Here is a 27,676-nt window from a genome sequence, read left to right as displayed (position 1 = left end):
TTTTGTGGCCATTGTTGTTGATGAAACAAGTTACTGCTCTAATCAGAGTCAATTGCCCACTGTTTTAAGATACGTCGACAGTACTGCCAATGTTCAAGAACGGATTATAGGATTCACAAATGTCAGATCGGACAAAACTGCTGCTGCTTTGTTTCAGCATGTGGAAGGTGTTACAGCAGAATACAATGTCGGCAATAACTTAATTGCACAGACATACGATGGTGCTTCAGTTATGGCGGGAAATATTAATGGCTTAAAAACAAAAGTTCAAGAAAAGTATCCTCAAGCACTATTTGTCCATTGTTACAGCCATGTTCTCAATTTAGTTTTGCAAAAAACTACTTCATCCATTCCAGAATGCCGCATTTTTTTCAAAACACCGTCGGGTTTAGCTGCATTTTTCTCATCATCTCCTAAAAGATCAGAAAACTCAAGGAATTTATGAACAAGAAACTCCCAAAAGTAGCACCAACTAGATTGAATTTTACATCTCGGCTTGTAAATACAGTAAAGGAATACAGAGAAAAACGGACTGCTTTCTTTCAAAATATAATTTGTAATGACTCTGAAGAAAACTATGATGATGATGTAATTGTGCAGGCTCAAGGATATTTTAATTTTTTCACACAGTTTCAGAATATATTTCTTCTTGAAGTCTATGCTACAGTGTTCGCACATACAGATGTGCTCTACAATATTCTTCAGACAAAAAGTCTAGACATAGCATACTACTTGCAAGAGGTATCAAAGTTAAAAAAATACTATATCCGAGTTCAGATGTAATGGGTTTCCGTCCACATGGAGTAATATGGAAAATGAAAATTCTTCAGCCAATACAATGGAACCACCATTAAAGCGAAGAAAAGGAGATGATGAATTGAAATACAGGCAGCTGTACTACAGCATACTAGATCGTATGCAAATGGAAATTACTGACAGATTTTCTGATTATGGAAAGCTTCAGTTCACACATCTTCTAGATTCTCAAAAATTTTTTGCTTATAGAGAAAACTTCCCGAATGAGGCACTAAACAAATTATTTCAGTCCTATAACAGTCACTTTGATCAAGTATGTTTGAAAAATTAATTAAGTGTAATATATTCAGCAGAAGTCTTTGATTTTTCGAACAAACCTAACCTATCCACGAAATATTATCTGCCATATATGAAAACCAGCTGAACCAAGTTATTCCTGAAGTCCTTAAATTGGCAACATTAATTGTGACAATACCAGCTACGTCAGCATCGGTAGAAAGAACATTTTCTGCGTTGAAGAGAATAAAATCCTACTGTAGATCAACTCATACACAAGAACGTTTATCCGGCTTGGCACTAATATCCATTGAAAAGTCATTTCTACAGAAACTTTGCAAGTGGCCCAACTGTAATTTCAATGACGAAGTCATGAACGTATTTTCGTCCCAATCAAGACGTCTGGAATTCACATAAATATGTAAGGAATTTTATTATAGGGATTTTAAAATATATTTTGTGTAATAATGGGGGCAGTGGTAGTCCAAACCCTTTAACCAGTATACGCCACTGAGATGAGGTGCCAAAGATCGAAATGCAGTGCAGGGTTTACCAATCCAGCTATGTCCTTGAGACCAATTTTCAGATTAGGATATTTTCTCATCCATAAAGAGCATGCTTCAGTATAAGCATTCTTGAAAGGTTTCATCACAACTCTATCAAGCGGTTGCAATTTGTGGGTAGTATGGGGTGGTAGGCTAAGCATGTGAGCATGATGCTGTTTTGCGTACAAAACCACATCCAGACCCTTATGGCTGGCATGCCCATCCACAATCAAAAGAACAGGGCTTTTTTTCGCATGGATTCACTTTGTCTACAAAACTTTTCATCCATTTGAGGAAGCCTTCTTTCGTAATCCACCCACTTGGCTGGCCATCAAAAACACTTCCCACTGGTGCATCTTTTGTTAAGTCATTATCAACTCTCACGCGTGGAAAGATAAACATTGGTGGACTGTACTGATCACCAGAAGCATTTATTGAAAGGACAGTAACATTCTTACCCCTCTCTCCAGATGTTAGTTTTCCCACTTGTTTTTTTCCTTTGAGGTGATTGTTGTGGACACAAGACACACCAGTCTCATCTGCTTTGAATATTCTTGATGGTCTGTACGAATATTTCCCCATCAGATCACTTAGCTGATCAAAAATTCTGTCTGTTTGCTCTCTATTGAAACCTGCTGCCCTCTGTAAACTGGTTGATTCTGCCATCCTTAAGCTCAGATCTTTATGTTTCTTCATGAATTCGTAATAAAATTCCTTCCCGGTCATCATTTTTGTAGTATTGAAACGATGAACAACTTTTAGTTTCTCTGCAAACTGGTAAGCGAGTTTTAAAAACTCATTTTTATTTAGTGGCATGAGTGGCTGTCTTTATATGATTGTACAAGTCGGCATCTTGCTCGTCAGTAAAAGTTCTCCGAAAAGTCCCACTATTGGCCATACATGATTTCAAAGGGATTACCTTACCATCTTCAAGAGCTTTAATTCGATCTCCTAAAGTACTTCTGGGTACATTAAAACGAACACTTGCTTCTCTTATTGTCATTTCTTTGTTACGTATTTTATGTACAGCCAATACCATGTTTTCTTCCTCCCATTTTCCTGTTATTTTTCCCTTTTTTTTTTTCCTGAAATAAAATGCAGAGCCATTATTATCAATGCATGGATCACGACCTTCACTGTCCGATACTGCCCGCCACTTTATTGTCCGATACCACCTGAATGACGCGCAGTAACAAATAAATGTCTGAAGGAGCAGCTTTGAAGTTCAAGGGATTTTAACACTGCAGTTTATAGAGTAAAATATGTTGTTTTAATCAGTGTGCTTAAAATCTAACTCGACTTACTTTTACTCCAGAAACTTGCTGGCAAATTTAACTCCTTGCAGGGCTACACACAACACCAACAACAAAAGAATTAACCACACACAAACAACACTACAGCTGGACTAAATGTGGCGAACAGCATGCAGCCGGATCTGTTAGTTACTTCCTATTCCCGCTTATGGCAGCACCTGTTTGGCAACTGAGTTTGTCCGATACCAGCTGCTGTCCGATACCACAAGACATTCCCCTATAATGGACTATTGAGCATGCACTGTAGCATATTCCAGTATTTTGTGGCATAAAGCCCCAAATTAGTATATTTTGTAAAAACAATAATATTTAGAATTTATTTTCAGCACGTAATAATTTTCCCTTAACTGTAATCGATGGTGGGAAATTCCTTGCATATGCAGTATGGGTGTGGAAAAACCAAAACCAGCACACCATGCTGCTGCACAACAAACACCTCTACCTACCTGACTTCATCATCATCATCATCTATACAAGTGTTAGGCCATGTCAACTATTACAATCTCATAATAACCAGGAATTTTCTCCTCAACTCTTTATCGGATGTCCCACAGATCTTTTCCCATGGGGTTGATAGTGAAGCATAGCTTTTGGAATTCTGTGGGATCTCACACATTGCAAATGGCTCATCCAGTTCTAATATTTCTGTATGAAATAGAATACTGATTCCAGACCGAGTTCTTCCATTACTTCGTCTTTGCGTTTATGATCTCATTTTGTATATCATGCTGTTCTTTGCATAAATCTCATGCATTCTTCCATCCACCTTAAAGTCCATGCCTCACTACCATAACAGAATACAACGTTTGTTAAAGGCGTATTCTAGTGCTTTTCTGTACCAGGGAAGGTTTCATTATCCTGTTTATTATTTCATAGTTTTGGAGTACTTTACAATTTTGCTTATTATATCCAAATAATGATCAAATATTAATTTGTAGCCAAGATATGTAAAATCATTGACTCATTCTAAAATTTTGCCATCTACACATATTTTACTAGGGACAGGTTATTTTCACCAGAAGGCCTTCCTGTATTTATTTCCACGTTATATTTTTTTTGCAATGATGTTTAAATTATATACTGAGTATTGTAAATAGTTTTCTGCAGATGATATTAAAAGTAGGTTATCTGCAAATATCAATGAAACTGTTTTCAAATTTCTGTTTACCTGAAACTGACCATGTCGCATTTGTCTCAATTCCTGAAGAATGTAATTCATGTGCATTATAAACAGAAGGAGGGAGAGACTGCTGTTTTACTTCTATGTTAATTTCGAGCCATTCTGAGGTCCTATTATTAATTTTACCTGAAATTAAATTTGTCCTACCTAACCTAAAAATCCCATAATCACATTTTCTCTGTTTTACTTATTCTCAGTTGGTAACTTTTTTTATGAAGTTTATTTATACACACTTTAACATCTGTGGTCATATCACGTGTGTAGGGTATATCAATAGGTCGTGGACTTTTGTTCTGACTCTGTTTTTATTGTGTGTTATAGATGGCTTATGTTCATGTAACTGATTTAGATTTTGTTTTAATGTTTATTATATTGATGATTAAGGAGATCATGAATCTTGGTATGTAAATTTCCAATCCAGCATGTGCCTTTGTGATTGAGTGAAACCATAAAAAATCTCAATCAGATTGGCTGACCAAGGGGTTTGAACCCAGGACCTTCCAAATACGAGGCTCAAAGACTACCATTTGACCCGACTCGCTCGATTTTTTTATTGCTTATCCAATTTTTGTAATTTTATTGTTTGTTAGTTGCAATTAGAACAATAAACGTTACACAACAGTAGACTACTAAGACATGCTGTGTTGTGCAGTGTTGTTCAGTTGTGCAATTAAAAGTTCTTCACCCAGTATTCACACAATGTAAACCATGCGAAAATTTCAGGACACTGTACTGGAATGTGGGCGCTTTTTAGATTGTAATAATGGTGAGGGCATGCCTTGCTCCAAAACATGACGGCCTTTTTTCCTAGAATTGGTAAACCCTCATAAACTCCCATTTTCTCCTCAGCTCTTAGGCGCATGGTAGAAATAAATATGACAATGACTTCAAGAATTGGCAACTGAGCTAAGTGTTTATTTCTTGCTCATAGTGAAGAATGTGAGGGAAAGCCGTCATGTTTTTGAGCAGAGTTGTAAGTGTGAAGGTGTCGTCTTTACATGCAATGAAGGCGTTTTGGGGTCAACAAGGTAGAACTTCATGCCCGAGTTACCTCCCATACATAGTGAGAAGAAAGTAACTAGGGGATTGTAAATAGAGAGAATAATTAAATAACATTATTTCATGATATGAATACTTCACTTGAGGTCGTATCTACATAGGCCTATTTCCAAATAATAGTCAGCCCTTCTTTCTTTCTGCATTGCATAATGACCTGTATTGTATAAAATTCCTAACAATAAGTATGTATTATGATAACTTGAAATTATAATATTAAAATTTTCGCTTATGTACATGCTTGTTCGGCTTCATAGTCAATGTTGAAATCTCTGGTCGTAAGGTTAACACATCGCAATTCCAGTAATCGTATGTGCAAATCCATTGATATATCCTGTGATGTCATTCTAATTTTTTAACAACTGGTTCTCTCTGCTAATAATCGCAAATTTAAAAATATTAAATGACGTAATAATAAACAGCTACAAATAAAGGAAAAGTGCAATTCAACATTCTCTTGTATGTGTGCATAATTTAAAATGCTGTCTCGTGTCGCAAAGAAGGGGAGTAGACTTCTGACACTTCATCTGTGCGCTCTGCAGCAGAGGATTGCCTCACATCATATCACATACACTGTCCTACCTACTATGCTATTATATGCACAAATATACAGCATTATACTATATACACAAATTAAATAAAAACAATAGAAGCAGGAAATACATGTGTTTGTGTGTTCTTTACTCAGAAACATTACTGTAGATTAATTGCATTGATGTATAATTTTCTTGTAGTTGTATTGTATTTCTGGTGATGTGGAAGAGAAGGCCTGATGGCCTTAATTCCACCAGAGTAAATAAATAAATAAATAAATGTTTCCTGGAAATGAGGCAGCATGGGTCAAGTGCTGTTCTATGCATCCACAAAATCTTTTTTACTTTCTCCCAACGTTCGTATCTCCAACACAATAACGGCAGATAAAGTGTGAGAAATCCACAGAACAACACCAACTAACTAACTTTCAATATCTGCTCACACCAACGTATTGTTTGGATTATGCCAAGATGCACCAGCCAGGAATAAGATAATGTGGTGCTTGTTTGTTGTGCTCCACATAAGGAAATACTATACTATCCCAAGATGCATCTGCATACACACTTATACCACACACTGTTACACCAAGGTAATTTAACATGTTCAGCATATCACTGCCACTTCTAGCAACGCCATATTGTATATTTGGTCCAGGGAAAATACAATATGTTGTTGCAAAAAGTGGCAGGATTGAGTCTTTCCATAACCAATTTTACTTTTCTCAGACATAGGGTAAGGTTGCTATCAATGGGCCACTTAAAATAAATCTGATATAATATCCTCGGATAAAGTAATATTTATTTCCTTTTTCAAGCAAACTTAAACATTATCTTCTGTATTTCACTATGCTACAAACAGAGGTTATAAATATCCGATGTTAATGAAATATTTGGAAAATAAAAGTAAGCATCATCAGCCCAATGAAAGAAGCTTGTTTCCTTCATTGGGCCAGGTAGTTTCCATGAATGGGCTGCAGAATAATATTGTTAAATAACAACCCGCATCTAAATAAATGCCTATACACAATATCTTCGGCATTAATATGAGTAGTGTGTTGGCATGTGGAACCACAGAATGTGTATTCGAACACAAGCAAGACCACTAGGGCACTTACAAAAATCTTCAGACATTTCATTAACACAAGAAAATGAAATACATCATTGTCAGTTGGTAATCAGGCTTCGACCTGCAGCATTTATATCTCAAATTATTTACGATCTTAAAGAAATAAAAAGAAAAGACTTTAGGCCCTATTTGTTCTATAGCGTGATTAAACAGAACTAAAACATTTAAAAAATAACGAAAGTTGAAAGTTTAAGGGCTAATCAAACAAAACAGCAATTTATATACCTAAAAACAAAACATATCAAGACAATTGAAGTATTAGACTATAAATACCATTACTTATTGTTAAGCCAATTAAACTCTATCCTTCTTCTCTCTTTGGCTGACCAAATAAAAAACTGAAAAACTTAAAAAAGAACGTGCAATGGAAACCATGAATTCAGTTTTCTTTATAGCAGCTAACATGAGAAAAAAACGAAACTTTTATAAAACGTTGTCAAACTTTAGTCACAGTTTTCGCAATAGAACACTTTGGCTTCTTTGGAACAGCAGCACAATTCTCATGAACCCACTCGTTGCATGACAGACAGTGAATCATATCTCCTTTTATGCCATTGCAACAGAGGCCACAATACCATGACTTCTTCTTATAATTACACCTCGTTGAACTATTTGAAGAAAACGAGAGTTTGGTTTGAGCTGACTTCTCTGGTGCAGAATTTTCAAGACGTCTCCTTTTAGTTGTTCGCTTTTTACCTCTTCCAGCCTCTGCTTGTACGGACTGCTCATGATCACTATCATTCTCTGAGCTTTATTTGCACTTCTTCCGAAAGAAATTTTGTTTGGTATAGGAGAAGATTTCACCCAAGGAAACTTGCAATTTTGGTGCCAACGTTGTTGCATCAGCTGGAAGACATTCTAAACTATCTTGACTTCCAGATGCTATTGCTCCTTTTTCTAGATTCACGGTATTAGGCCAATTTGGTTCTGGAATTTACTCATTGAAAAGTCCAATTGTAGAAGCTTCATTAATGGGAACATCATCTGTTTCAAACTGCATCGTTGCCACAAAATGGCAATCTTGGAACATGGCCCTGTTGACTGGCCAAACTCCAGTTTTTGCAAATCCATTTACTGCAGTCCCTATTGTTGCCACCAGTCCACATGTTTTACCAAACAGTCGTGGTATATGAAATTGGGTAAGAACTTCAGGTTTGCTTACTCAAATGCTTAACAAACGACACGTCCAATGGCTGCAGCCTAAGAGTAGTGTGTGCCAGCTTGATGAGATTTCTGGTGTGAGTTGAATGTCCATCAAGAAGAAGCAAGACTTCTCCTTCCTTTGAAGAACGGACAGTGCCGATGAAATGCCTTAAGCACCTCACAAATACATATTTGTTAATGTATCCACTTTCAGGATAATAAGCAAAAATTGTTCCCAATGAAGCTCCATCTTCTAATCCTTTTGCAGAACGCGCACGTTTGTAGATGATCAGTGGTGGAACATACTGACACGCAACACTTGTGCAGCAAACTGGATTAGTAGAGAAACCTCTGTTGCCACTGGCTGTCAAACCTACTGCTCTTTTAACTTGAAGGCAAGCATCTTTCTAGGTTTGTTTTACACAGTTTATAAACCAGTCTCATCAACCTTGAATACTCCCATTGAATTGAGCTGGTTTTCGTCAACAATTTTCTGCAAGGTATCAAAAAAATGACTTATGTTTTCTTTATTAAACCCCTTAGCTCGAGCAAAAGAGGTCGACTCTGGTTGACGCAAGTTAAGTTCGGGATGTATAATACAATTTCTTTCCGACGATTCTCTTTTCTTTACTGAATATACGAGGGATTTCGTTCCTTTTGGTTATATCAAAAGATAGCAAGCGCAATTCCCTTGGCGTAAAACCACAATAGGCCTAATTTCCTCAAGTTTGAGAACATTAGCAATAAATTCATTTTCCACTTCTGTGGGAAGATCAGCTTGATACCTATACTTTTTTTTTATGTTCAATAGCAAAACAATTCTTGCCCACTAAATGTCTTTGTAATGCTACCCTAGGCTCACTATATGTTCTGGCAGCCTCATTGACACCCATGTCACCATTTCGTACTGCAGCTAAAGCACGACTCATACCATCTTCCTGCCACCAATCATATTTCATTTTTGACGGTATCTAGGAAAGAAAACATACATATTTATAATATATGCATGTATAACTAATCATTAGTTTACATTATACACGTATTAAATCAGCTAGCACGGCTCTTTGTTAACTAATTCGAAACAGTAGTTATGGTTTCCATCATTGGGCCACTAGCCCATTCATAGCAATGCAGACCGACTCATTGAAGGCAACTAGCAGTGCATCGTTTAACATGACTCTGTATCCGTCCAAGGTAACTAAATTTTTAATGGAAATATGACTAAATAACGAGAATTCATCGTACTTTCAGACAGTGTCTGCAGAAATTTATACAGGATTAATATTTGACAGAAATGCTTCCTTCATTACACTAGTAAATTAAAAGAAAAACGTGAAAATCTTACCTTATTTCACTTTTGCTTTGTGTCTGCGTCAAGCAACTCACAACTAATATGGCGACACTTTGGCAAACCCCAAGTATACTAAACAGCCACCAGAGTGTACCTATTGTCAATACCTATGGAGAAATCGAGCCGGCCCATTGATAGCAACCTCTACCACCACTACTACAGGCTTGGCATGTGAGGTGCAGGCCGGTGCTGTGTGCCATCTTTGCAATGAGGTGCGAGGCTTGTGGTTCCTCACGCTGAGGATTTAGTGGATCAGTTGTGTCCAATGAATCTCTCTGCCTGTTTGCCACTTTTGGGAAAGGAAGTTAAGGATGAAGAAGAAATCATCCTGCACACTTTGGTGGAGAAGAGAGTGATATCTTCAGTAGACTGTCAATACTCCAAGTATCTAATTGTTTTATTTTCCTATTTTATTATTAATTTTTATCACAGATTTGTTCCTTGGACTCGCATAATTACGAACTTACATCCCTATCGATATAAAACATTAAAAAAGTCTTCCCACATAATTCATTTTTGGCAGTCTGAGACAAAAATAGGTAGAGTGATTCTAAAACAAGTTACAAAAGAGTTTTTTTACACTATTTTCTACACATTTACAGTTCCCTGTCCAACAATATGAAAGAAGAAGATAAGCATGGACTGGGGTTGTCCATGATACTATGGCAAAAACTGAAGTTTTTCTAATCTTAGCTCCACATACTTCACTTTTGTCTCTTGACAGTCAAACTGCTGTTTTGTAGTTAAATTTTAAGTTAATGAAGTGATATCAGAGGTCGCTCCATTCTAATAACACTAGTCAGCGATGAAATTCCTGCCTCCAAAGTTTTAATGTTTTTAGGGTATTTTTAGCATGCTGAAATCAAATTCAAAGCCAAAAAGTTCCTACCACGTACCATTTTTTTGTTATTTTTATTTTCTTATAATATATTACGACAATTTATAGCATAATCATTTAAACTGTAATACTTTAACATATGTAGGTTTAGTATGTTAGGATATGAAAACCAAATGTATTCAACATATTTTTAAGGTGTTTATTTTGAAAACCAAGGACACTGGATGTTTCTTAGCAGATAGGGGGTGCAAGCACATAAGGAAGTTAGGGCGAAATAACGTGCAGCCTTGTCATTATTTTTATTTGTGAAAGATAGAAATGTCAGCCACTCCTTGGTGAGAGACTCAACTCAACTCGTCTAGTTTCTCTCACATTTCATTAGTCTGCATTTCATCTGGAAACGAAACGAAATCAGTTTGAAGCTTTATTGTGGAGTAGAATGTTGAAAGTTTTTAGTTCAGTAAGAAAGTATTTACCATGTTGCATCGAGGATGTCTAAATAATCCAGACCACTTTTGTTATATAACTTATGTAGGATATACACATCGCCTAAGCAGAGGTGTAATATTACACATTTTGTGAAAAAGTCATACCATGCCTATTTTGGAATCAAACTTGGAAACCAAAGTAAAGCTTGGGTACCACACAAAGTATGTAGAGTATGCACTGAAGAACTTCGTCATTTGATCAATTGGAGAAGACCGTTGCTATCTTTTGGAGTGCCTATGGTTTGGAGAGAGCAGTCGAACCATAGTAATGACTGCTACTTCTGTTCGTGTGATGTGAAGGGGTACGATTCTAAACATAAAAATCAAATCGTGTATTCAGTTATTCGGTCAGCCATTTTACCTGTGCCTAACGTATACCAATCCCTGTGCGACCAGAAAATCTTAAACAAACGTCATTCTAATGGTACTGACAACATAAAATAGGTTTTAAATACTTTTTCTCCAAAGATGATAATTTTGTATATTGCAGTAATGTGAAAGAATTTATGCTAAAACTTGGACTTCCAAACTATGACCTAAGTGAATGGAGACTGTTCACTGATGCTTCCAAGCGAAGTTTAAAGGATTTCCTCCTTCATAACGGAAACGTTTTTGGTTCAGTGCCCATTGCCTATTCAGTGATCCTCAAAAAATCATACACAAATTTGCAACTCCTGTCATTGCGACTAGACTATAGGAATACAACTGGCAAGTTTGTGATGATTTCAAAGTTCTTACTAAGTTGCTGGGTCAACAATATGATTTTACCAAATTTCCATGCTTCTTTGCCTATAGGATAGTAGGGTACGAGTTGATCACTGGACTATGAAAGACTGGCCACCTCGACAAAATCTGGAAGTCGGTTGTAAGAATGTTGTGCGCCAAAGCCTTGTGAGTTCTTCTAAAGTTGTGCTGCCATTTCTCCACATCAAGCTTGGCTTAATGAAACAGCTTGTAAAAGCTTTAAATAAGGAAGGAGGCTGTTTTAAGTACATATGTGACAAATTTCCACTACTATCTGAAGCAAATTGAAAGAAGATACATATTTAATGGTCTTGACATAAGAAAACATGTCTGGTGCAGCATTTAAAAACAGTATGGATGAAAAGGAGAAATCAGCATGGATGTTGTTTTAAAATTTCTTGGCAACAAGGATCCTAATTACCGAAACATTGTGGCTAACATGCTTGAAGCATACAAGGAATTTGGTTGTAAGATGAGTATCAAAATTTTCTGTTTTCTCAGCTAGATTATTTTGCCGGAAATCTAGAATTTTTCAGCTAAAAGTAAGATGAACGATTTCACAAGGATCTGCAGGAGTTCGAAAGAAGGTACCAGGGACGCGGGAGCATCAGTATGCTTGGTGATTATTGTTGGATGTTAAAGCGTGAAATACCTGAAGAGAAACATAAAAGAAAGAGGAACAGGAGGACTTTCTCAACTAAGAAGCAAGTGGTGTAATTTTTTGTGTGATACATTGTGCTAATTTATACATCCAATAGTGAAGTAAACAAGATAAAACAAAGCAAAAACACTCTAGTGACATGTACGAACAGCCATACACATAATTTCAGCAAGTTGTATGTTTTAAATATTGCTTTTGAATTTGAAATAAAAAAGTGAAATGAAAAAGTTTGTGATGAAATTCACGTAATTATAAAATACATTTAAAGTGATTTTGCAAACACACCTGATGTGATAGAAGCAAACGGATTGAAAATTCGGATTCAGCACATCAACATTATATTATAAAATCACATTACTTAGTTAGCAACAAACACAAAGTCGAAATTCGCAGGCTAGTGTAATTTATGTCAATTTTATCGGGTATGAGTAAATGAATATGTCTAATAGTTTGAGATCTTCCCCAATGAACTGGCTGCTTGGGAAGCCAATCTCTAAATTGTCGACAGCAAGATTACCACGTGGATTAGACATGCTCCAAGTGTACAGGTTCATCTCTTGGACAAAGACAAGCCCCTCCAACATACTTACAAATTGACCTAAGGGAGCATGCAAGGATTCCAACTCTGTGAATAGATTTGTGTGTTAAGAAACTTCCCAAACTATGATAAATATCTGGATCTAAAAAAAAGAGCAGACCGCAAGGAAGTAATGTAATGAAACAAAACACATTAAAGAGATCTGGGCAAGTAGTTTGACACGTGCAATGAAAGAGATTAGAAATGAGGAGGACCAGATGTTTCTTGAAAAGCAAAGAGAAAAGTATTTTGAAGTAGCATGGAAGGTAGTGATGTCAAACAGCTGCAAAAGAAACCAAGAATGAATGAAGAGAGCTCGGTACGAAGAAGTGAAGTCTGTGTGTGTCTAATGCCTACCCACTTCACTTGCGTGATTCTGCATACCGCGGATAGATGGCAGGACTGTGACCCATTTTCAAGCTGCACACCACTCGGCAGGCCACGTTATGCATAATGTGTATCTGTTAAGAGTTATGTCGTGTATTAGAGTGAGTATATGTGTAAGTGTAGTGTAGGAAATGATGAGGACGATGACAAAGGTGAGGAAGAAAGAAAGGGAGAAACCCGGTGCTGGCACGTAGCCTACTCCTGTTGAATAGCACCCAGGGGACCACCAGGCTTAATGTCCCCATCCTATGGATGAATCACTATCAACAGTGACATATGCCTTCTTTTCATATGCACGTGGACAGATTTGGGATTTAATTCAAGCATACTGGTGCACAATTTAGTGAGTAAAAGTTGTGCACCACCATCTCTCGTAGTCCCGAGGTAGAAATCTTACATGAAAATTTCTGACCCTGTCGAGAATCGAACCTGAGCCGGCTAGTCTGAAGGCAGACGCATTATCACAGCGCTAACTCGGTGGACATGAAGAAGTGAATTTATATCCATGAAAGGAAGAGCAACCGACCCTCTTCATCATGTTAATCACCAGACATCGGATTCTAGGGCAAATGCCTATTTTGTTTCTTTAGGAGAAAAGTAAAAATAATTATTAATATTTGTGTTTCATGGAAATTGAAAGGTATTCAAAGAGTTTTATAGTGCCCTAAAATGCCCTAAAACGGTTATTAGAGCCTAATTGGTTAATATTCGCCTAAAAATGCCTAACTCACTGTAAAGTTTCGCATTTTACTCTTACTTTTTATAATTTATACATGCATTCACTGCGAAATTTAAGGCATTTAAAAAGTGGAAAGTTTGCTTCACACCGGCCATGAAACCACTGATAAAGGAAACAAAATGTTTTGAATCTCACTACACTCGCAATAGATTTCACCGAATTTAACATGTTTGGAGGCATAAATGCCGACAAAGAACCAATCTTAGTTTTGAAGCAGGCAACAATCACAATATGTGCTGCTACCGATTCAGAGATATACTATACTATAAAAATGACTGTTTTCGGTCTGAAACCGATTAGCTGTACTGCCCTTCAGAGTGTCATAAAATCACAATTTTTGGAGAAAGAGTGTTTTTGAAATATTTATGAAAAGTCGTAAAACTGCGAATTAGTAGGGTAAACCGTTACAAAATATTTAAAAGAATGGCCCTCCTAGTGTTAACACTACCAGGAAATGCAACAATAAGTGGAACTTTGTATTTTTGTCCAATTGAATCTCAATAACAACGGTTCATTTGAATGCTCGTTAACAGTTGCTCTTTCCCTCAACTTATTTGTGTTGAGAAGTTTTGAGCGGTAGGACGTTTTCCTGTGAAGTTTAACGCGATAATGCCGAAAAATACAAGTGCAAAATCTACATTGATCCGGCAATGGCTAACAGAATATTCAGAATTCACTTATGATGGAAAAATAATATTCTGTAAGATTTGTAGCAAACAGGTATGTAACAATAGTTGAAATATATAAATTCTATTAATTTTAATGAGTAGGCCTATAATATTTATACATTGACTGAGCTATCCTGAGGTATAATTCTTTTTAAGACCACTACACTTTAACCTTTTAAATTCCGATAGTTAAAGTATTTGTAGGTCATTAAAATTTTGATTGTTCGAACCCACTAACTTTGTGATAGAAATACGGCAATGCAACAATTAGGATTTTATTTTAATTCAGTTTACTTTACATTTTTAGATTTCGCAAGAAAAGAAGTGTCACCTAAAGCAGCATGTGCAAGGAGCGGCTCATAAGGCTAAAGCTCAGCAGAAAAATCAAATGCAACAAACTTTACTAACACAGCCTACTTCATCCAATCTCAGCAGCAATTTCTATGCTGATTTAACCAGAGCGTTTGTTGCTGCTAACATTCCCTGGAATGCAATTGAAAATCCGGTTTTAAGACAGTTTTTACAAAAATACTGCAAACAAAATATCCCATCTGAGTCGACCCTAAGAAAAAATTACTTAGACAGAATATACAATGAAACTTTAGCTTCCATTCGGGAGGATATAGGTGATTCTTACATATGGGTCTCTGTGGATGAAACCTCAGATCCTATGAATAGGTATATAGCAAATATGGTAGTAGGAAAACTTAGTCCTGATGGACCTTCGATTCCACACCTCGTATGTGTTAAGGAACTTTCGAAAGTGAATAGCCAAGCCATTGCTTATTTTGTAAATAAAGGCCTACAGTCTTTATACTCAGGTAATATAGACGATTCTAAAGTTCTGTTGTTTTGTACTGATGCTGCCTCATACATGGTTGCTGCAGCTCCACTTCTTAAAACATTTTATCCTAACCTCACGCATGTAACCTGTCTAGCACATGGCCTTCACAGGGTTTCTGAAACAATCCGGAATGAATTTCCTCTTGTCAATTCGTTTATTTCTAACACAAAAAAAAAAAATGTTTTTGTAAAGCCCCATCCAGGATTTCAATATTCAGAGAAAACTTTCCAGATATCCCACTCCCACCTCAGCCGGTTGTTACACGATAGGGAACCTGGATTCAGTCAGTGGTGTATTATTCTAAGTATTTTAAAGAAGTGGTCACAGTTATTGATAAATTACCTGAAACTGATAGTGCAGCGTGTGTGAAAGCAGTGAAAGATTGTCTGAATGACTCACGAGTGAAAAACGATATTGCCTACATAACATCAAACTTTTCTTTCATACCTGCAAGCATTGAACAATTAGAACGTGGAAAACAATCTCTTTGTAGCCAAATAGCAATAGTAAAGGAAGCTCAAGTGAACATACATTCTGTTTTGGGCGAAACTGGGAAAAAAAGTTAAAAATAAGTGGGACAACGTATTAAATAAGAATGTAGGATTTTCATTGTTGGAAGAAGTATCAAGAGTGATATCGGGGGAAAGTGTAAATGTTCCAGTAAGTATTGATGTTTCTATTGTACCTAATTAAAAATTTGCGCCTCTCACATCAGTTTCGGTTGAAAGAAGTTTTTCTGCTTTCAAAATGATTCTCAGTGACAAAAGGCAAAGGTTAACTGTGGGGAATTTAGAAAAAATTCTGTGCAGATAATTATAATAAAGTCTGAGCATGGAACTGAATTTCAATAACTTAAAATGAGTAATCTTGATATCCATAATCATTATTTCATTAGTTTCAATATATTAAATTTGTACAGCTCTGTTTATAAATATAATATAGTATTCTTTTTTAATGTTTAAACATACTTTTTTGTGCGTATTTTAGTGTATAACTAAAAATTTCAGTGAAAGAAAAAGTATGATACCTTGATGTGCCTAAAATGCCTATTTTCATTAATATAGAGCCTAATTTTACAAATTTTGAGCTTATTTTAGGCGCCTAAAACTGCAATTTTTAGTGCCTAAAAATCCGATGTCTATTAATCACCTAGTGCATCTGATAGCGAGAATGCATATCGACTGTCTGAACCATTATCTTGATTTTCAACATTATTACCCGCTTCAGATGTTCCTCCTCACCACCTAGTGTCCCTAAAACCATATTCCAGTCACCTAAAGTAGTCAGTGCCTTGAATAGAGTCAGTCTTCCAGATTGTGCAGCAGTATTTGTAGCTGGAGCCATTACTGAGACACTAGATAACATTAGAGAGTGGAACAAAGCATCTATTGGTATCAAATACTCTCTAACATTAATACTGGAAAGTTCACGATAAGAGAGGCGAATGACTCATCAGTGCTATCTAGTGGCAGGGAATGTTGACAGTGAGGATAACGTGGCACGTAGAGCGGTAAACTGCATCTAACAAGAGTTTTGTACTTCAACACGTGGTGTAAGTCGTAAGGATTATTCTCATGGCTGTTCCACAAAATGTCAGAGAAAAGTGGAATTGTTTGTTCTGTGTTCTTCTGTAAAAACTACGCTTGGCAAAAAGATGCTAGATCGTTCTTCAGATTTCCGAAGTGAGTAGGTGAGTGAGTGGTCATGTAAATACAAGTAGTCTATTACTTTTCTGCCACAGGATGATGATGATTATTACAGTAGAGTCAGAAGATAACTTGTTCTGTGACCTTATCATGTGTTGCGGCTCTCACCAATAGGTATGGAGAAGGAAGATAATTAGTCTGAGATGAACTTTCGTGTCAGTAGATTCGTATAATTTTAATCATGAAACAAACTCTCTTTCTGTTAGCTCATTCTTTCCCCACTCGCACGATTCACATGACAGGTCTCGTGTCCTCACCATCATCATCATCATCATATTATTATTATTATTATTATTATTATTACTGTTATTTGTTTTCGTCTTATAGATGTGCCATATGGGTAAATAAATGTAAAAGACAGGACCTAGACGAAACGTTTAAAACTAGAGGAACAGAGTATCTGTACAAAAATCACAGAATATGTTCAGATCACTTTAGATTATCGGACTTCAATAACTCTAATTTGAAAAGTCAGGAGTAAGTAAAAATAAGGTGTAATTGGAAAAGTACCGAAGTTTCAAATGAGTCATAGACCTGTTAATTTTTCATATATTTTTTTTAATAACAGTCTGAAGAGAACAGCTATTCCTTCAGTGAATTTAACAACTCCTTCTTCCGAAAATATGGGTCAAAGTACAATGAAAGAACCACGAAGGTCCCCAAAGAAACGCATTAGACCTTCCATCGAGGAGGTGACAGGTTCTCCGATTCCAGACAGAAATGACGATAGTCCTCTACCAGGTACCTCATAATCAGATAGTACATTAGCAATAACATGTTCTCTGTGCTAAGTGAATCAGTTATTAAACTGCATAAAACTACTTTACTTCCATCATACCAAACACAATTTCTTTATAGTTTCTCCATATAAAATATAGAAAGTCATGACTTTTTCAAACTAAATAGACGCATATTGTATACGTAACATAAAAATACGAATTATTGATTTTGTGAAGAAAGTGTGTGAACTCATGTTTTCTCATAAAAACTGATTCAGTTAGTTATTCGCAAAATATTATTTACCTAGCCCTAGACTTTCAAGACGTTATTAATATTTCACTAAATTAAGTCCCTGTTTATTTTTTAAGATGCAAGAAATCCTAAAAGGTCAAAGATGGCTCAAAATCTTCTGATAAAGACACTTTCTAAGAAATTGATTGCAGCTCAAAAGTTGGTATCTAAACACAAAAAAATTATTTCATCCCTTCGGGTGGAAGTGAGAGCTCTGAAGACAACCAGTTCAAATACTGATTTAATCAAAATTGTTTCTAATGATGAAATCATTATGTCGCAAGTGCGCTTAAAAAGAAAGAAAAAATTGGGAAGGCGGTATTCCAGTTACGATAAAAGTTTTGCATTGGCACTCCATTATTGCTCACCTCAGGGCTACAGATTTTTAAGGAGAAAATTGTGTTTGCTAACAGTCAGATCTCTCCGAAATTGGCTTCATGGATTTGGTAAAGGCCCCGGTATAAATCCCACCATTTTACAATTATTAAAAGTAAAGTCTGGAATGCTGCCACTAAATGAAAAGGTAGTAACACTTGCTGTAGATGAAATGTATTTGAAGGAAAATATAACGTACAATGCTAAAGTGGACATTTTTGAGGGATTCATTGAATTGGGTATACACAGCCCTAACCAACAATCTCCATCTAACGTAAAAGATTCAGAGGTACCACTTGCAAACCAAGCAATGGTTTTTATGATTCGAGGAATGTGTAAAAATTTTAAGCAAACCATTGGTTATTTTCTATCGAAAGATGCCATGCCTGCAGAGATTTTAAAATCACATCTGCTTGAAATGAAATAAAAGATACGGGATTTATCCCTAAAGCGATTGTTTCAGACCAAGGATCAAACAACACTAAATTGAGAAGACTGCTTGGATGTAATGAAGTACAGCCTTATTTTGAACACGATGGTGAAAAAAATTTATTTGTTTCATGATACACCACATTTGATTAAGAGCGTAAGGAATAATTTAAAACATTATAATTTTAAGCTATTTGATAAATTAATTAAGTGGGAATACCTAGAAAAACTTTATTTTATAGATAAAGATATGAATCCCCGACTTTGTCCTAAAGTAAAACTTAATCACTTGAATCTACCGCCATTCACACTGATGCGAGTGTGCCTTGCTACACAGTTATTAAGTCATTCTGTAGGAAAAGCTATGGCAACACTCATAAAATTCAAACAGTTACCAGAGGAGGCTCAACCTACTGCAGACTTCATCCTGTTCATGGATAAAGCTTTTGATTGTTTTAACTCTTCTAGTTTCCAAACTAGTAAAGCCTTAAATAGGCCACTAAGTGAAAATTCCACACACTGGAATTTTTTTAATGAAATAGAAAAAAACATTTAGAAATATCCAGGTAATAAACAACAGGAAAATGAACCCAAAATGTATAAATGGCTGGCTAGAAAATTTACAATCTTTAAAACTGCTATGGAAAGAATTGCATTATAATTATGGATTTAAATTTTTAATAACAAGAAGATTAACACAAGACTGCATAGAAAATCTCTTTTCTATTATTCGATCTAAAGGTGGAAACAACGTAACTCCAGACTGCTCGAAGTTTAGAGCTACAATTCGGGCAATCATGATGAATCAATTCCTAAGTCCTCCTGAAACAAGCAACTGTGAAGCTGACGTTTGTTCTTTCTTACTCAAGAAAGGAGATATCGAGGCAGCTAAATTGAATTTTTGCAGTCCAGGCATTACAGATGTCTCCGATTTGGATGTAACTGTTGATGACAAAAATGTACAGCATACAAATGAAGAAACCGTGTTGCAAGAAAATGCAAGAGCTTATGTTGCAGGTTGGGTGTGTAGCAGAATAAATCACGAAATTTGTCGAAGAAATTTATCTTGTAAAGAAAACCCCAACAATGACGTAACAACGCACATCGCAAATAAAAAATACTGTAAAGATTCAAAAATTTTTTCCTAATGATGTTTCTCTAATGCTCAGCCAATTGTGTTCTGATGTTTTCAAAGAAACTGATCATGTTATTTATAAAACTAGAATTGGTGTAAAAAAAGAACTAGTTAAAATGGTAGTGCTCCCTGTTAACATGTCCATTTGCAGTGACTGTGCCAATGTCTTCATTGACAAATATTTCAATGTGTTAATAAATTGTTACATCAAAAATAAAATGGACAACCAAACAGCTAAAAAAGAAAACAAGCGATGTATGAAAGCTGCTAAAGTCATGCACAACTAAATTTCATCAAATTTGAAAATATGAGAATTTATCAATTCATTTCTATTCTAATAACTTTGTAATTTGTTATTAATTAAAAATGTTATGAACAAAGTGACTCTAAAGTATACTATTTATTGCTTTGCAGCTTCTTATTGAAATCAAATGCACACCTCTCCTCTTTTCCTCACGTAATCCAGCACGACGCACGGAGTGTGCGAACGTTTCAAGCCGCTAGATGGCAGCACTGTTACTTTTCGCCGCCGCTTGCAATGCTAAACAGGAAAGCTTTCTAGTATTAATGTTAGAGAGTATTTGTTGGTATTCAAAGTCCATATAATGATATCAAGCTTCTTACTGTCCATAAGAAATATCCCAACCAAACTGTAGATAAGAAAGCACAATTATAGGCTATTATGGCATTTTGCCAACATCTTTGGTTTCTCTCTGAGCATCTAGTTGCTTTTTGATGACCAAGTGACCACAGAGAAAAAGAAAAATCATCACAATCATCATCATCATCATCACCATCATCATTTACTAAACAGGCTTTAAATAATGTGGTCTGTTGCGGACTCAATTCGTTTAACCAGCAAAAAAGGAAAATATAGTAACAAACTTGCAGCCTCCACAGAAACCTGATACTCCTCAATGACTACAGAACATGGCTAAATTGGAAAACCTGAAATTGGAGAATCCTATAACATTGAGAACCAGTTATTTATTTGAAGACTGAAATAGGAAGAGACAAATCTCAATCTTTCCTGCACAGACTTCCTACAGAGTGGTTTTCATGGAACTTCGTGATTGCTCCTCTTAGACGAAAGTAGTAAATGACACGACAGAACGCACTATCAACCTGTTCCAAAAGTACAATGAGACATTGACGAAGATGAATAGAAACAGTTTCTTCTATAACTTTTATCCAAACACTGATAAGAGTTTTCTACTCCTTCAAAAGCTGCTCTGACTTTTTTCTTTCACTATGTTACACATTATAAACTTCTCACCTCTGGAGCAACTTGTAAATGGTAATATTTTAATGAAATTTTTTGTGCTTGCTTTACACATTAATGCATAATATTAGCCTTGTGGGAATTTGAATTTTTGAAAGTTCGGTTTTTTGGATCACACTACCATGTCAAGACACTGGAGGAATTTCTGTTAGCTACTAGCAAACACATGTAATTTTTAAGTGAAGAGTTCTCTTTTAGATCTCTTATGTCAGATTCTAGAATATTGACATAACTAAGTACTTGACTGAGAGTATCAAATGTATTTTGCATGTTTAATCTTACTGTTTCTAGTTGGACTGTAAGAGATTCGGTATCATGTACGTATCTCTGGCAGACTTAGTGTTCTCTCAGAAGATAAAATTTTCTTGGTAGGCGATCTATTGCAGACTCCATCCTGTTGTTCTCTCACCAGTGATAGCTTGGTTGAAACATGATGTGAACTGACATGAACTTTTGTACTGTCACCCCTTGACAATCTTTCTGATGATAAACATTTCTTGCATGGAAAGATGAAGGACCCACCTCATGTAAAAGCCTCATACTCAGGATTGCCGAATTTGAGACAATCATGGTGGAACGCACTTCTGACCGCGCACCTCTTAGCTTTACAAACCACTCACTATTGCTCGTATAGTGTGGTCTCTCACCTCGCATGCATCAGATCTTAAAAAACAAGCCTTTTGAAGACTTGATTGCTGTGTGGATTTAGATTCAAACATGAGCACAGCTTAAATGTTATTGACTACTAACGACCCAGCAACCATAAAGCATTCTGAATCGTTAGAGACTGGAATTTTTTGTTGAGTTCAAAGTGCAAAATGTGGGATTTTCAAATGGGAAAATCGGTGCTTTCAATTAAATTTTTCAGTATTTTCACATTGTTCGTTTTCGAGCTTGGAAATTGGTATGTTCGTTTTTATAAAGTCTTTCCAACACTTTTTCCCAGATATTCGCAATTTTTCTTTTTGTTTTGCACACTGCAAAAACAAGTGGCAATAGAAGTCAGCACAAGAGATTGTTTGTCTTCCTTGCGAAAATTAATTGCCGATGCATGTTTTACCAACTTCAAATCTTTCTCAACAGTATCTCTTCTTTCCCACGAGACCTCACAATTACAAAATTTACACATGACTGTACTTTTGTCTGTGCAATAAAACCTATGCCTTATATACTGGAAAGCTCTATTGGAGCTATTTTATTATTAAGCATTCTTGTAGCCTCACTTGCACGGGAACACAATAATGTTATTTCGCCTATGTGTGACACTATAAACAAATAAAACAAACACACTCAACACGTCCAAAATAATATGGCATTCAGCAGGCTCACAATGCTCACAATACGATTCTCGCACATCGCTACATATATCAGATATGATGTCAGGAGTGTGTTTAGACCAGGTATTTGAATTAAAACCTTCTAGCTCGTTGACCGTTGACTAAAACAGATTCAGTATCGAATGTGCAATACTAGCGACCATAAATATCGACCTTATCTGTGCGACAGCTATCGATTATCGATTGTAGTAAAAAAAATTAAAAATTGAAAATTCGCGCACATAATTCGCTAATTGCTTAAAAAATCGCATTCCCGACTTGATACGGATTTCGCGATGTTTCACGAATTCAAATCAGGCATAAATGAATTGAATAATGTATATTTACTGTAATTAGATGTTGAGAAATATTTTTTTCCAAAATTCGAGAAATATTCCATTCCCTATGAATTGTCAATACTTTAAAAGAAGGAAATAATATATTTCATTCAAATGGAATAACAAATTGTAGGAGAGAGGAAAACGAAGTAGGGTAAATCTTGTTAATATTGTGATAGGAGTAATATCGTGCTACTGTGTTTGATAGCTTATCATGCTTTTACAGAGCGAGAGAAGGACCGATTTGATGCAGCAACTTGTCCATGAACTTGTCCTTAATACATTGTCAAAAAAAAACAGATTTTTGTCTCGATAAGTAAAATTGTAATAAATTCTCATACCAACTATTACGATATTACTCATATCACGATTTTACCAACCTTTACCCTATCTTATTAATGTGCTTAATAATGTATTTTGTAGCTGAAAATATATTTATTTATTTAAATTATGTTTTTGAATAATGAATTATGGTTCATAATTGTGTATGCGATATTAGCACTCAAAGAGAAAGGGATATTGGTAGACGGCTGCCAAAGTAATTGCAGATCAGTCTCAAGCCTGCAAGCTTAGTAATATCGACAGGCCAGTTCTAAAGAGAAACAACTCAAAATTTAAAGTTGTGAGAAAAATGAAGTTTAAAGCTTCAACCATACATAAAACATGATTAATTGAATTTGGATTAAGTTAAACGATCCTCTGATTCTTCACAGCAACATAAAGCTTCAAAATGCAGCTTTCTTTAAACTTTAAATTTTGAGTTGTTTCCCTTTCAAGCTGGGCCGTCGATTTTGTATTTCTGTTTTGACTGCCTGCACACTTGGATAAGGAACAATAATTTAATAATATGACACGATTATATTTAATGTCAAATTAAAAAACTAGATAATTTCGTGTTAAAATGTTAAATTAATATTCTTCCTTTTATGTCAAGAACCTAATTTGTTTTAACTACAAACATTTAAGAACAGGTTCTATGAACTAAGGCAAATTGAACAAGTGAATCCACTGGATAAATGCCCTATTCCCTACCAGTAAGAATCCAAGTCTCCTGAACTTGTTCACAGAGTATGTGGATATCCAGAGTACCGCAATCCTTTGCGCTGGAAATGCCGACAAATCAGCCATTTTTATTACAGCGCTTGCTATTTGCCGTACACATTTGTAAAGGGAATGAATGTAGCCTAAATCAGAATCAAATATTTTTAATTTTAAGGGCCATGGCCTAAATTGAGTTTTACTTTAAATGTTCCCATCCCAAGCATGTTGAAATGGAATAACAATAGTGGCCGACTAGTTGATTGCACTGCTCTGGGATTCTGCTTGTGCATAGCTGAAAGAGCATCTACTTCAGGATGTAAACAGTTACTGTACCTGAGTACATAGAGAAGTCGAAAAGACGAATCGCCACTCTCTGCAGATGCTGCAGCTCCTCCAGCCTGACTTCCTCCTCCCACTCGGCGTACCGTCTGCTGGATTCCTCGAAGTGGTCGCTGCTCGAGGTCTGGGTGGCAGTGTCTAGCATCATCAGCTTGCCAGTTGTATCATGTCGAGCTAAAAGGCAGTGTAATTCTGAACTGAAATCTTCGTAATACACTGATTGCTAACTATGAAGAGAATAAATAGGTACTGTCCAGCTGAAAGGTTATGTCTCATCCCAGTTCGTCCCACTCGTTTCTCCTGTCCTCTCTGTAAGGGCTAGTGGCTGAGCTGTTAAGTTCTTCTCTGCAAATATTTGCTGTACGGAATTGGAAGTTTACATAATATTATACAACTGTTTAAAATAATTTAAAGAAAAGGGCCCCATTAAGTAAGTAATTGTCATATCATTTCCCCTGTTTTGACGACTGTGTGACATAACCACTTGGACGGAGAGTAGCATGACAACATGTACATCACCAAATTAAACTATTAACTATAAGTGAATCATAAAAGTAAAATCTGAAAAGGAATCAAAAGATGAAGCAAGTAGTAATGGCATAACCTCTAAGAAAAATAAATTCAGAGAACTGAAATGAAGAAGTTTAGACTTTTATTAAAAAATGAAATTAAATCATCCATATTCTTTTATTTACAGATGGCTCCTAAATGTTATGTTTCTGTGTGTACCAAAAATTACTAGAGTGCTTTAAGTGAGTGTGTTACATTACAGTTCTCAAATTTCCAACTGAAAAGATAAGTTATGTGGCTGGAAGCTACTCGTATACTATGAAATATTTTCACGCCAACAAAGCATTCAGTTGTGTGTATTAAACACTTTGAAGTAAACGATTTGTATCTAGTACATGTTTCTAGAGACAGAGAAGGAAATGTGCAAGAATAGTCCTAAAGCAGATCTCTTATAACTATTTCCAGGTTTACGGGAACAAATAGATAATCTTATTCCTCAACAAGAATGGACCCTGCTAACAAGTGCATTCAGAGATTTGAGCAGCAACAAATTAAGTGCTTGCAAATGGACAAAATTAATTCGTTTGATGACCTATGTAACATAGATACTTTAAAAAAGATAGCAGGTGGATCATTAATCTCAATCCAGTGTTTCTGTACTTTTTGTTGGTTAATTTTGAGGGTGTGTCACAAATATATTGATGTATTAAAATATATGACAATTTATCAGTGCAATTGTGTGTAAATAATCAAAATGATATTCATTGCATCACAGAGTTGGTAAGTGCACACATGAAATTAGAAATGTGGTCTCAATTGGAGAGCATTCTTCTGAAGTACGTAAATTATAATAATTATTACGGTGTAATGATGTTTAGTGTTAACACGACAGCATGTTGGCCACGTTTGTATGTTTACTTAAGTATAATGCTTTATTGTAGGAAGTATTCGAAGTATTATGTTTATTGGAACAAATTTCAAACACATTAAATATAATGCCAAAATACTTATGTGATGTATTATAAGTGCATCTTTGTTGTACAAACAGTCATCTTCCTCCTGCAATGTTATTAGAAACTGTCCATTTTATACGCTAATATAATACTGAAATCTTTTAACAAATGCAGTAAATCAATAATAATGAAGTAATTTTTCACTTTTTTGAACCCGTGTGCTAGTAATCTTTTCTCATGCGTTAATTTACGACTCTTTATCAAATGCTATTATTATCTAGCATCTGAATAAAATAATTAAGTGCAAAAACAAGCGTGATAAAGACACATTTGCTCTATATGGGTTAAGGGAAAACTGCAGAGAAAACCTCAACATTGACATTCCTTAATTTGAGGATCAGCCAGCAAGCCTTGAGAAACTGCTATAGAAGCAGCACTTTCTCTGTCTTTACTTGTGCAATACAATATGCTAACTGCGAGCACTGCGGCTGCAGTATTTGTTCTGTTGCATTGAATGGGGGACAATCACATCACACACGTGATCAGAAGTTAAGGTTGTTGCAACCATAAGGCAAATTCCTGCATGACGCTATCTGCAGTAGGTTCTGGAATGTAGACTATGATTACACCGTAAAAAAGGTCCTTTCTAAACAATAGGGCAATAATGCAACAGAAAGTAGAACATTTCCTAAAAACAATAAAATACCAAATAGTGCAAATAAATGCAAAATAAAAGTAGGCTATATTGGTCTCTATTGAAGTGTAAAGAGTTTATATTGTATCCTGCATTGTCTCTGAAGTATAAGAAAAAATATGATATTTCATCAACTTCCGAGCCCTATTCATCACTCATCAACTCATCACTTTTTCCCACCTCACTTCTGACATTCCCATCACATCCACTCTGTTTCTTCTCATTGCTTCCTTCATGTTTTCCAACTCACCCGGTAGAACTGGTGTCTTCTCATCCCTCGTTGCAGTCGTTGATCTTCTTTTCTTCTCTTCTGTGTCTTGTGTCATGACATGTCCTTCCCCAGTATCCCCCACCCGGACATCTGATTGGGGGGATAGTTTACGTCCGGCGTTTTTTACCAGGGAAAGACTCATCATGGCATTTTCAACATATCTTCTTGGGATATATAAATGCGGTAGCTTCCCATTGCTTTCCGCACACCACTCTCTCTTTCGCATCTTGAAAGATCCCAGGGGGCCCCAGCGTGGAGGTGAGGAGAGTGGATTTGACTAATTAGGCCCTCCGGACTTCACCGAAATTTACCACTAGGGTTAAATATCAGTTCCATCAGGGTTTTTAACCCAATCAGAGACTGGGAAATCCCAATTAGTCTTTGCCCCCCTTATTGAGTCTAAAACATTACAAAGGTTATCAATGTGAAAAGATAACTAAGATACTTATCGAGCATGACACCAAGAAAGCTGGTCTTCTTATTTTAAAATGTAGTCAACCGACCGCAAGGAAATTTAAATATTGTCGTTTTCATATTTTATATTTAAAACGTATTTTTAATTTTTCTAAAGAAATTGATATAACGTACATTTTATGAAGCAGTTATGTATTACATTATTGTTAGGTTACTTGATTTTTATCGACAGTAATCTCACTAGATAATGTCCGACTTTGTGTCAAGAAGAGATTAAAGAAATTCAATATTACCACTCAAGTTGGGCTCACAGAATAATAATATGGTACAGTCACGGAAGATAAATTACTATCTTGGAAATTTCAAGCTCATAGGGAACTTGCACTCTAAATATCATGCAGTCGAATACAGGGGCGTTTTAAATGAAAATAATACTAATTGATCTTATTTCTCATTACGAATGTCATAACAATAGAAACTTGTTAAAACTAGGGTTGCCATAATGAAGAAACAAAGAAATCAGTACATGATTCAAAAGTCAATTTGATCGACAGGAAAAAACGCAGGAATTTATAAGAAACTTGTATATATAATTTATTTTTCACATTAATATCACTTGTTTACTTAATGTGGATGA

The 27,676-nt window shown here is 35.8% G+C and overlaps 1 protein-coding gene across 2 annotated transcripts in view; it reads right to left on the bottom strand.

Annotated features, from left to right (window-relative positions):
• Positions 1-26,969, bottom strand: part of LOC138693725 (uncharacterized) — a 45,123-nt gene extending 18,154 nt beyond the window's left edge. Inside the window, exons 1-3 of one of the 2 annotated variants that reach the window (XM_069817550.1) lie at positions 26,605-26,967; positions 24,192-24,371; positions 8,924-10,511 (exon numbers count right to left, since the gene is read on the bottom strand). In XM_069817550.1, the coding sequence (XP_069673651.1) occupies positions 10,486-10,511; positions 24,192-24,371; positions 26,605-26,851 (453 nt within the window). In that variant the 5' untranslated portion in view covers positions 26,852-26,967 and the 3' untranslated portion in view covers positions 8,924-10,485. Of the gene's footprint in view, positions 1-8,923; positions 10,512-24,191; positions 24,372-26,604 lie in introns of those variants that run through there. The other variant, XM_069817549.1, reaches the window with a different exon arrangement.
• Positions 26,970-27,676: the final 707 nt, after the last annotated feature.

The sequence above is a fragment of the Periplaneta americana genome, unplaced genomic scaffold (genome assembly GCF_040183065.1).
Source record: "Periplaneta americana isolate PAMFEO1 unplaced genomic scaffold, P.americana_PAMFEO1_priV1 scaffold_19, whole genome shotgun sequence".
Lineage (NCBI taxonomy): Eukaryota > Metazoa > Arthropoda > Insecta > Blattodea > Blattidae > Periplaneta > Periplaneta americana.
Note: the sequence above shows the minus strand (reverse complement) of the source record. Positions and strands in the feature narration are given on the sequence as shown.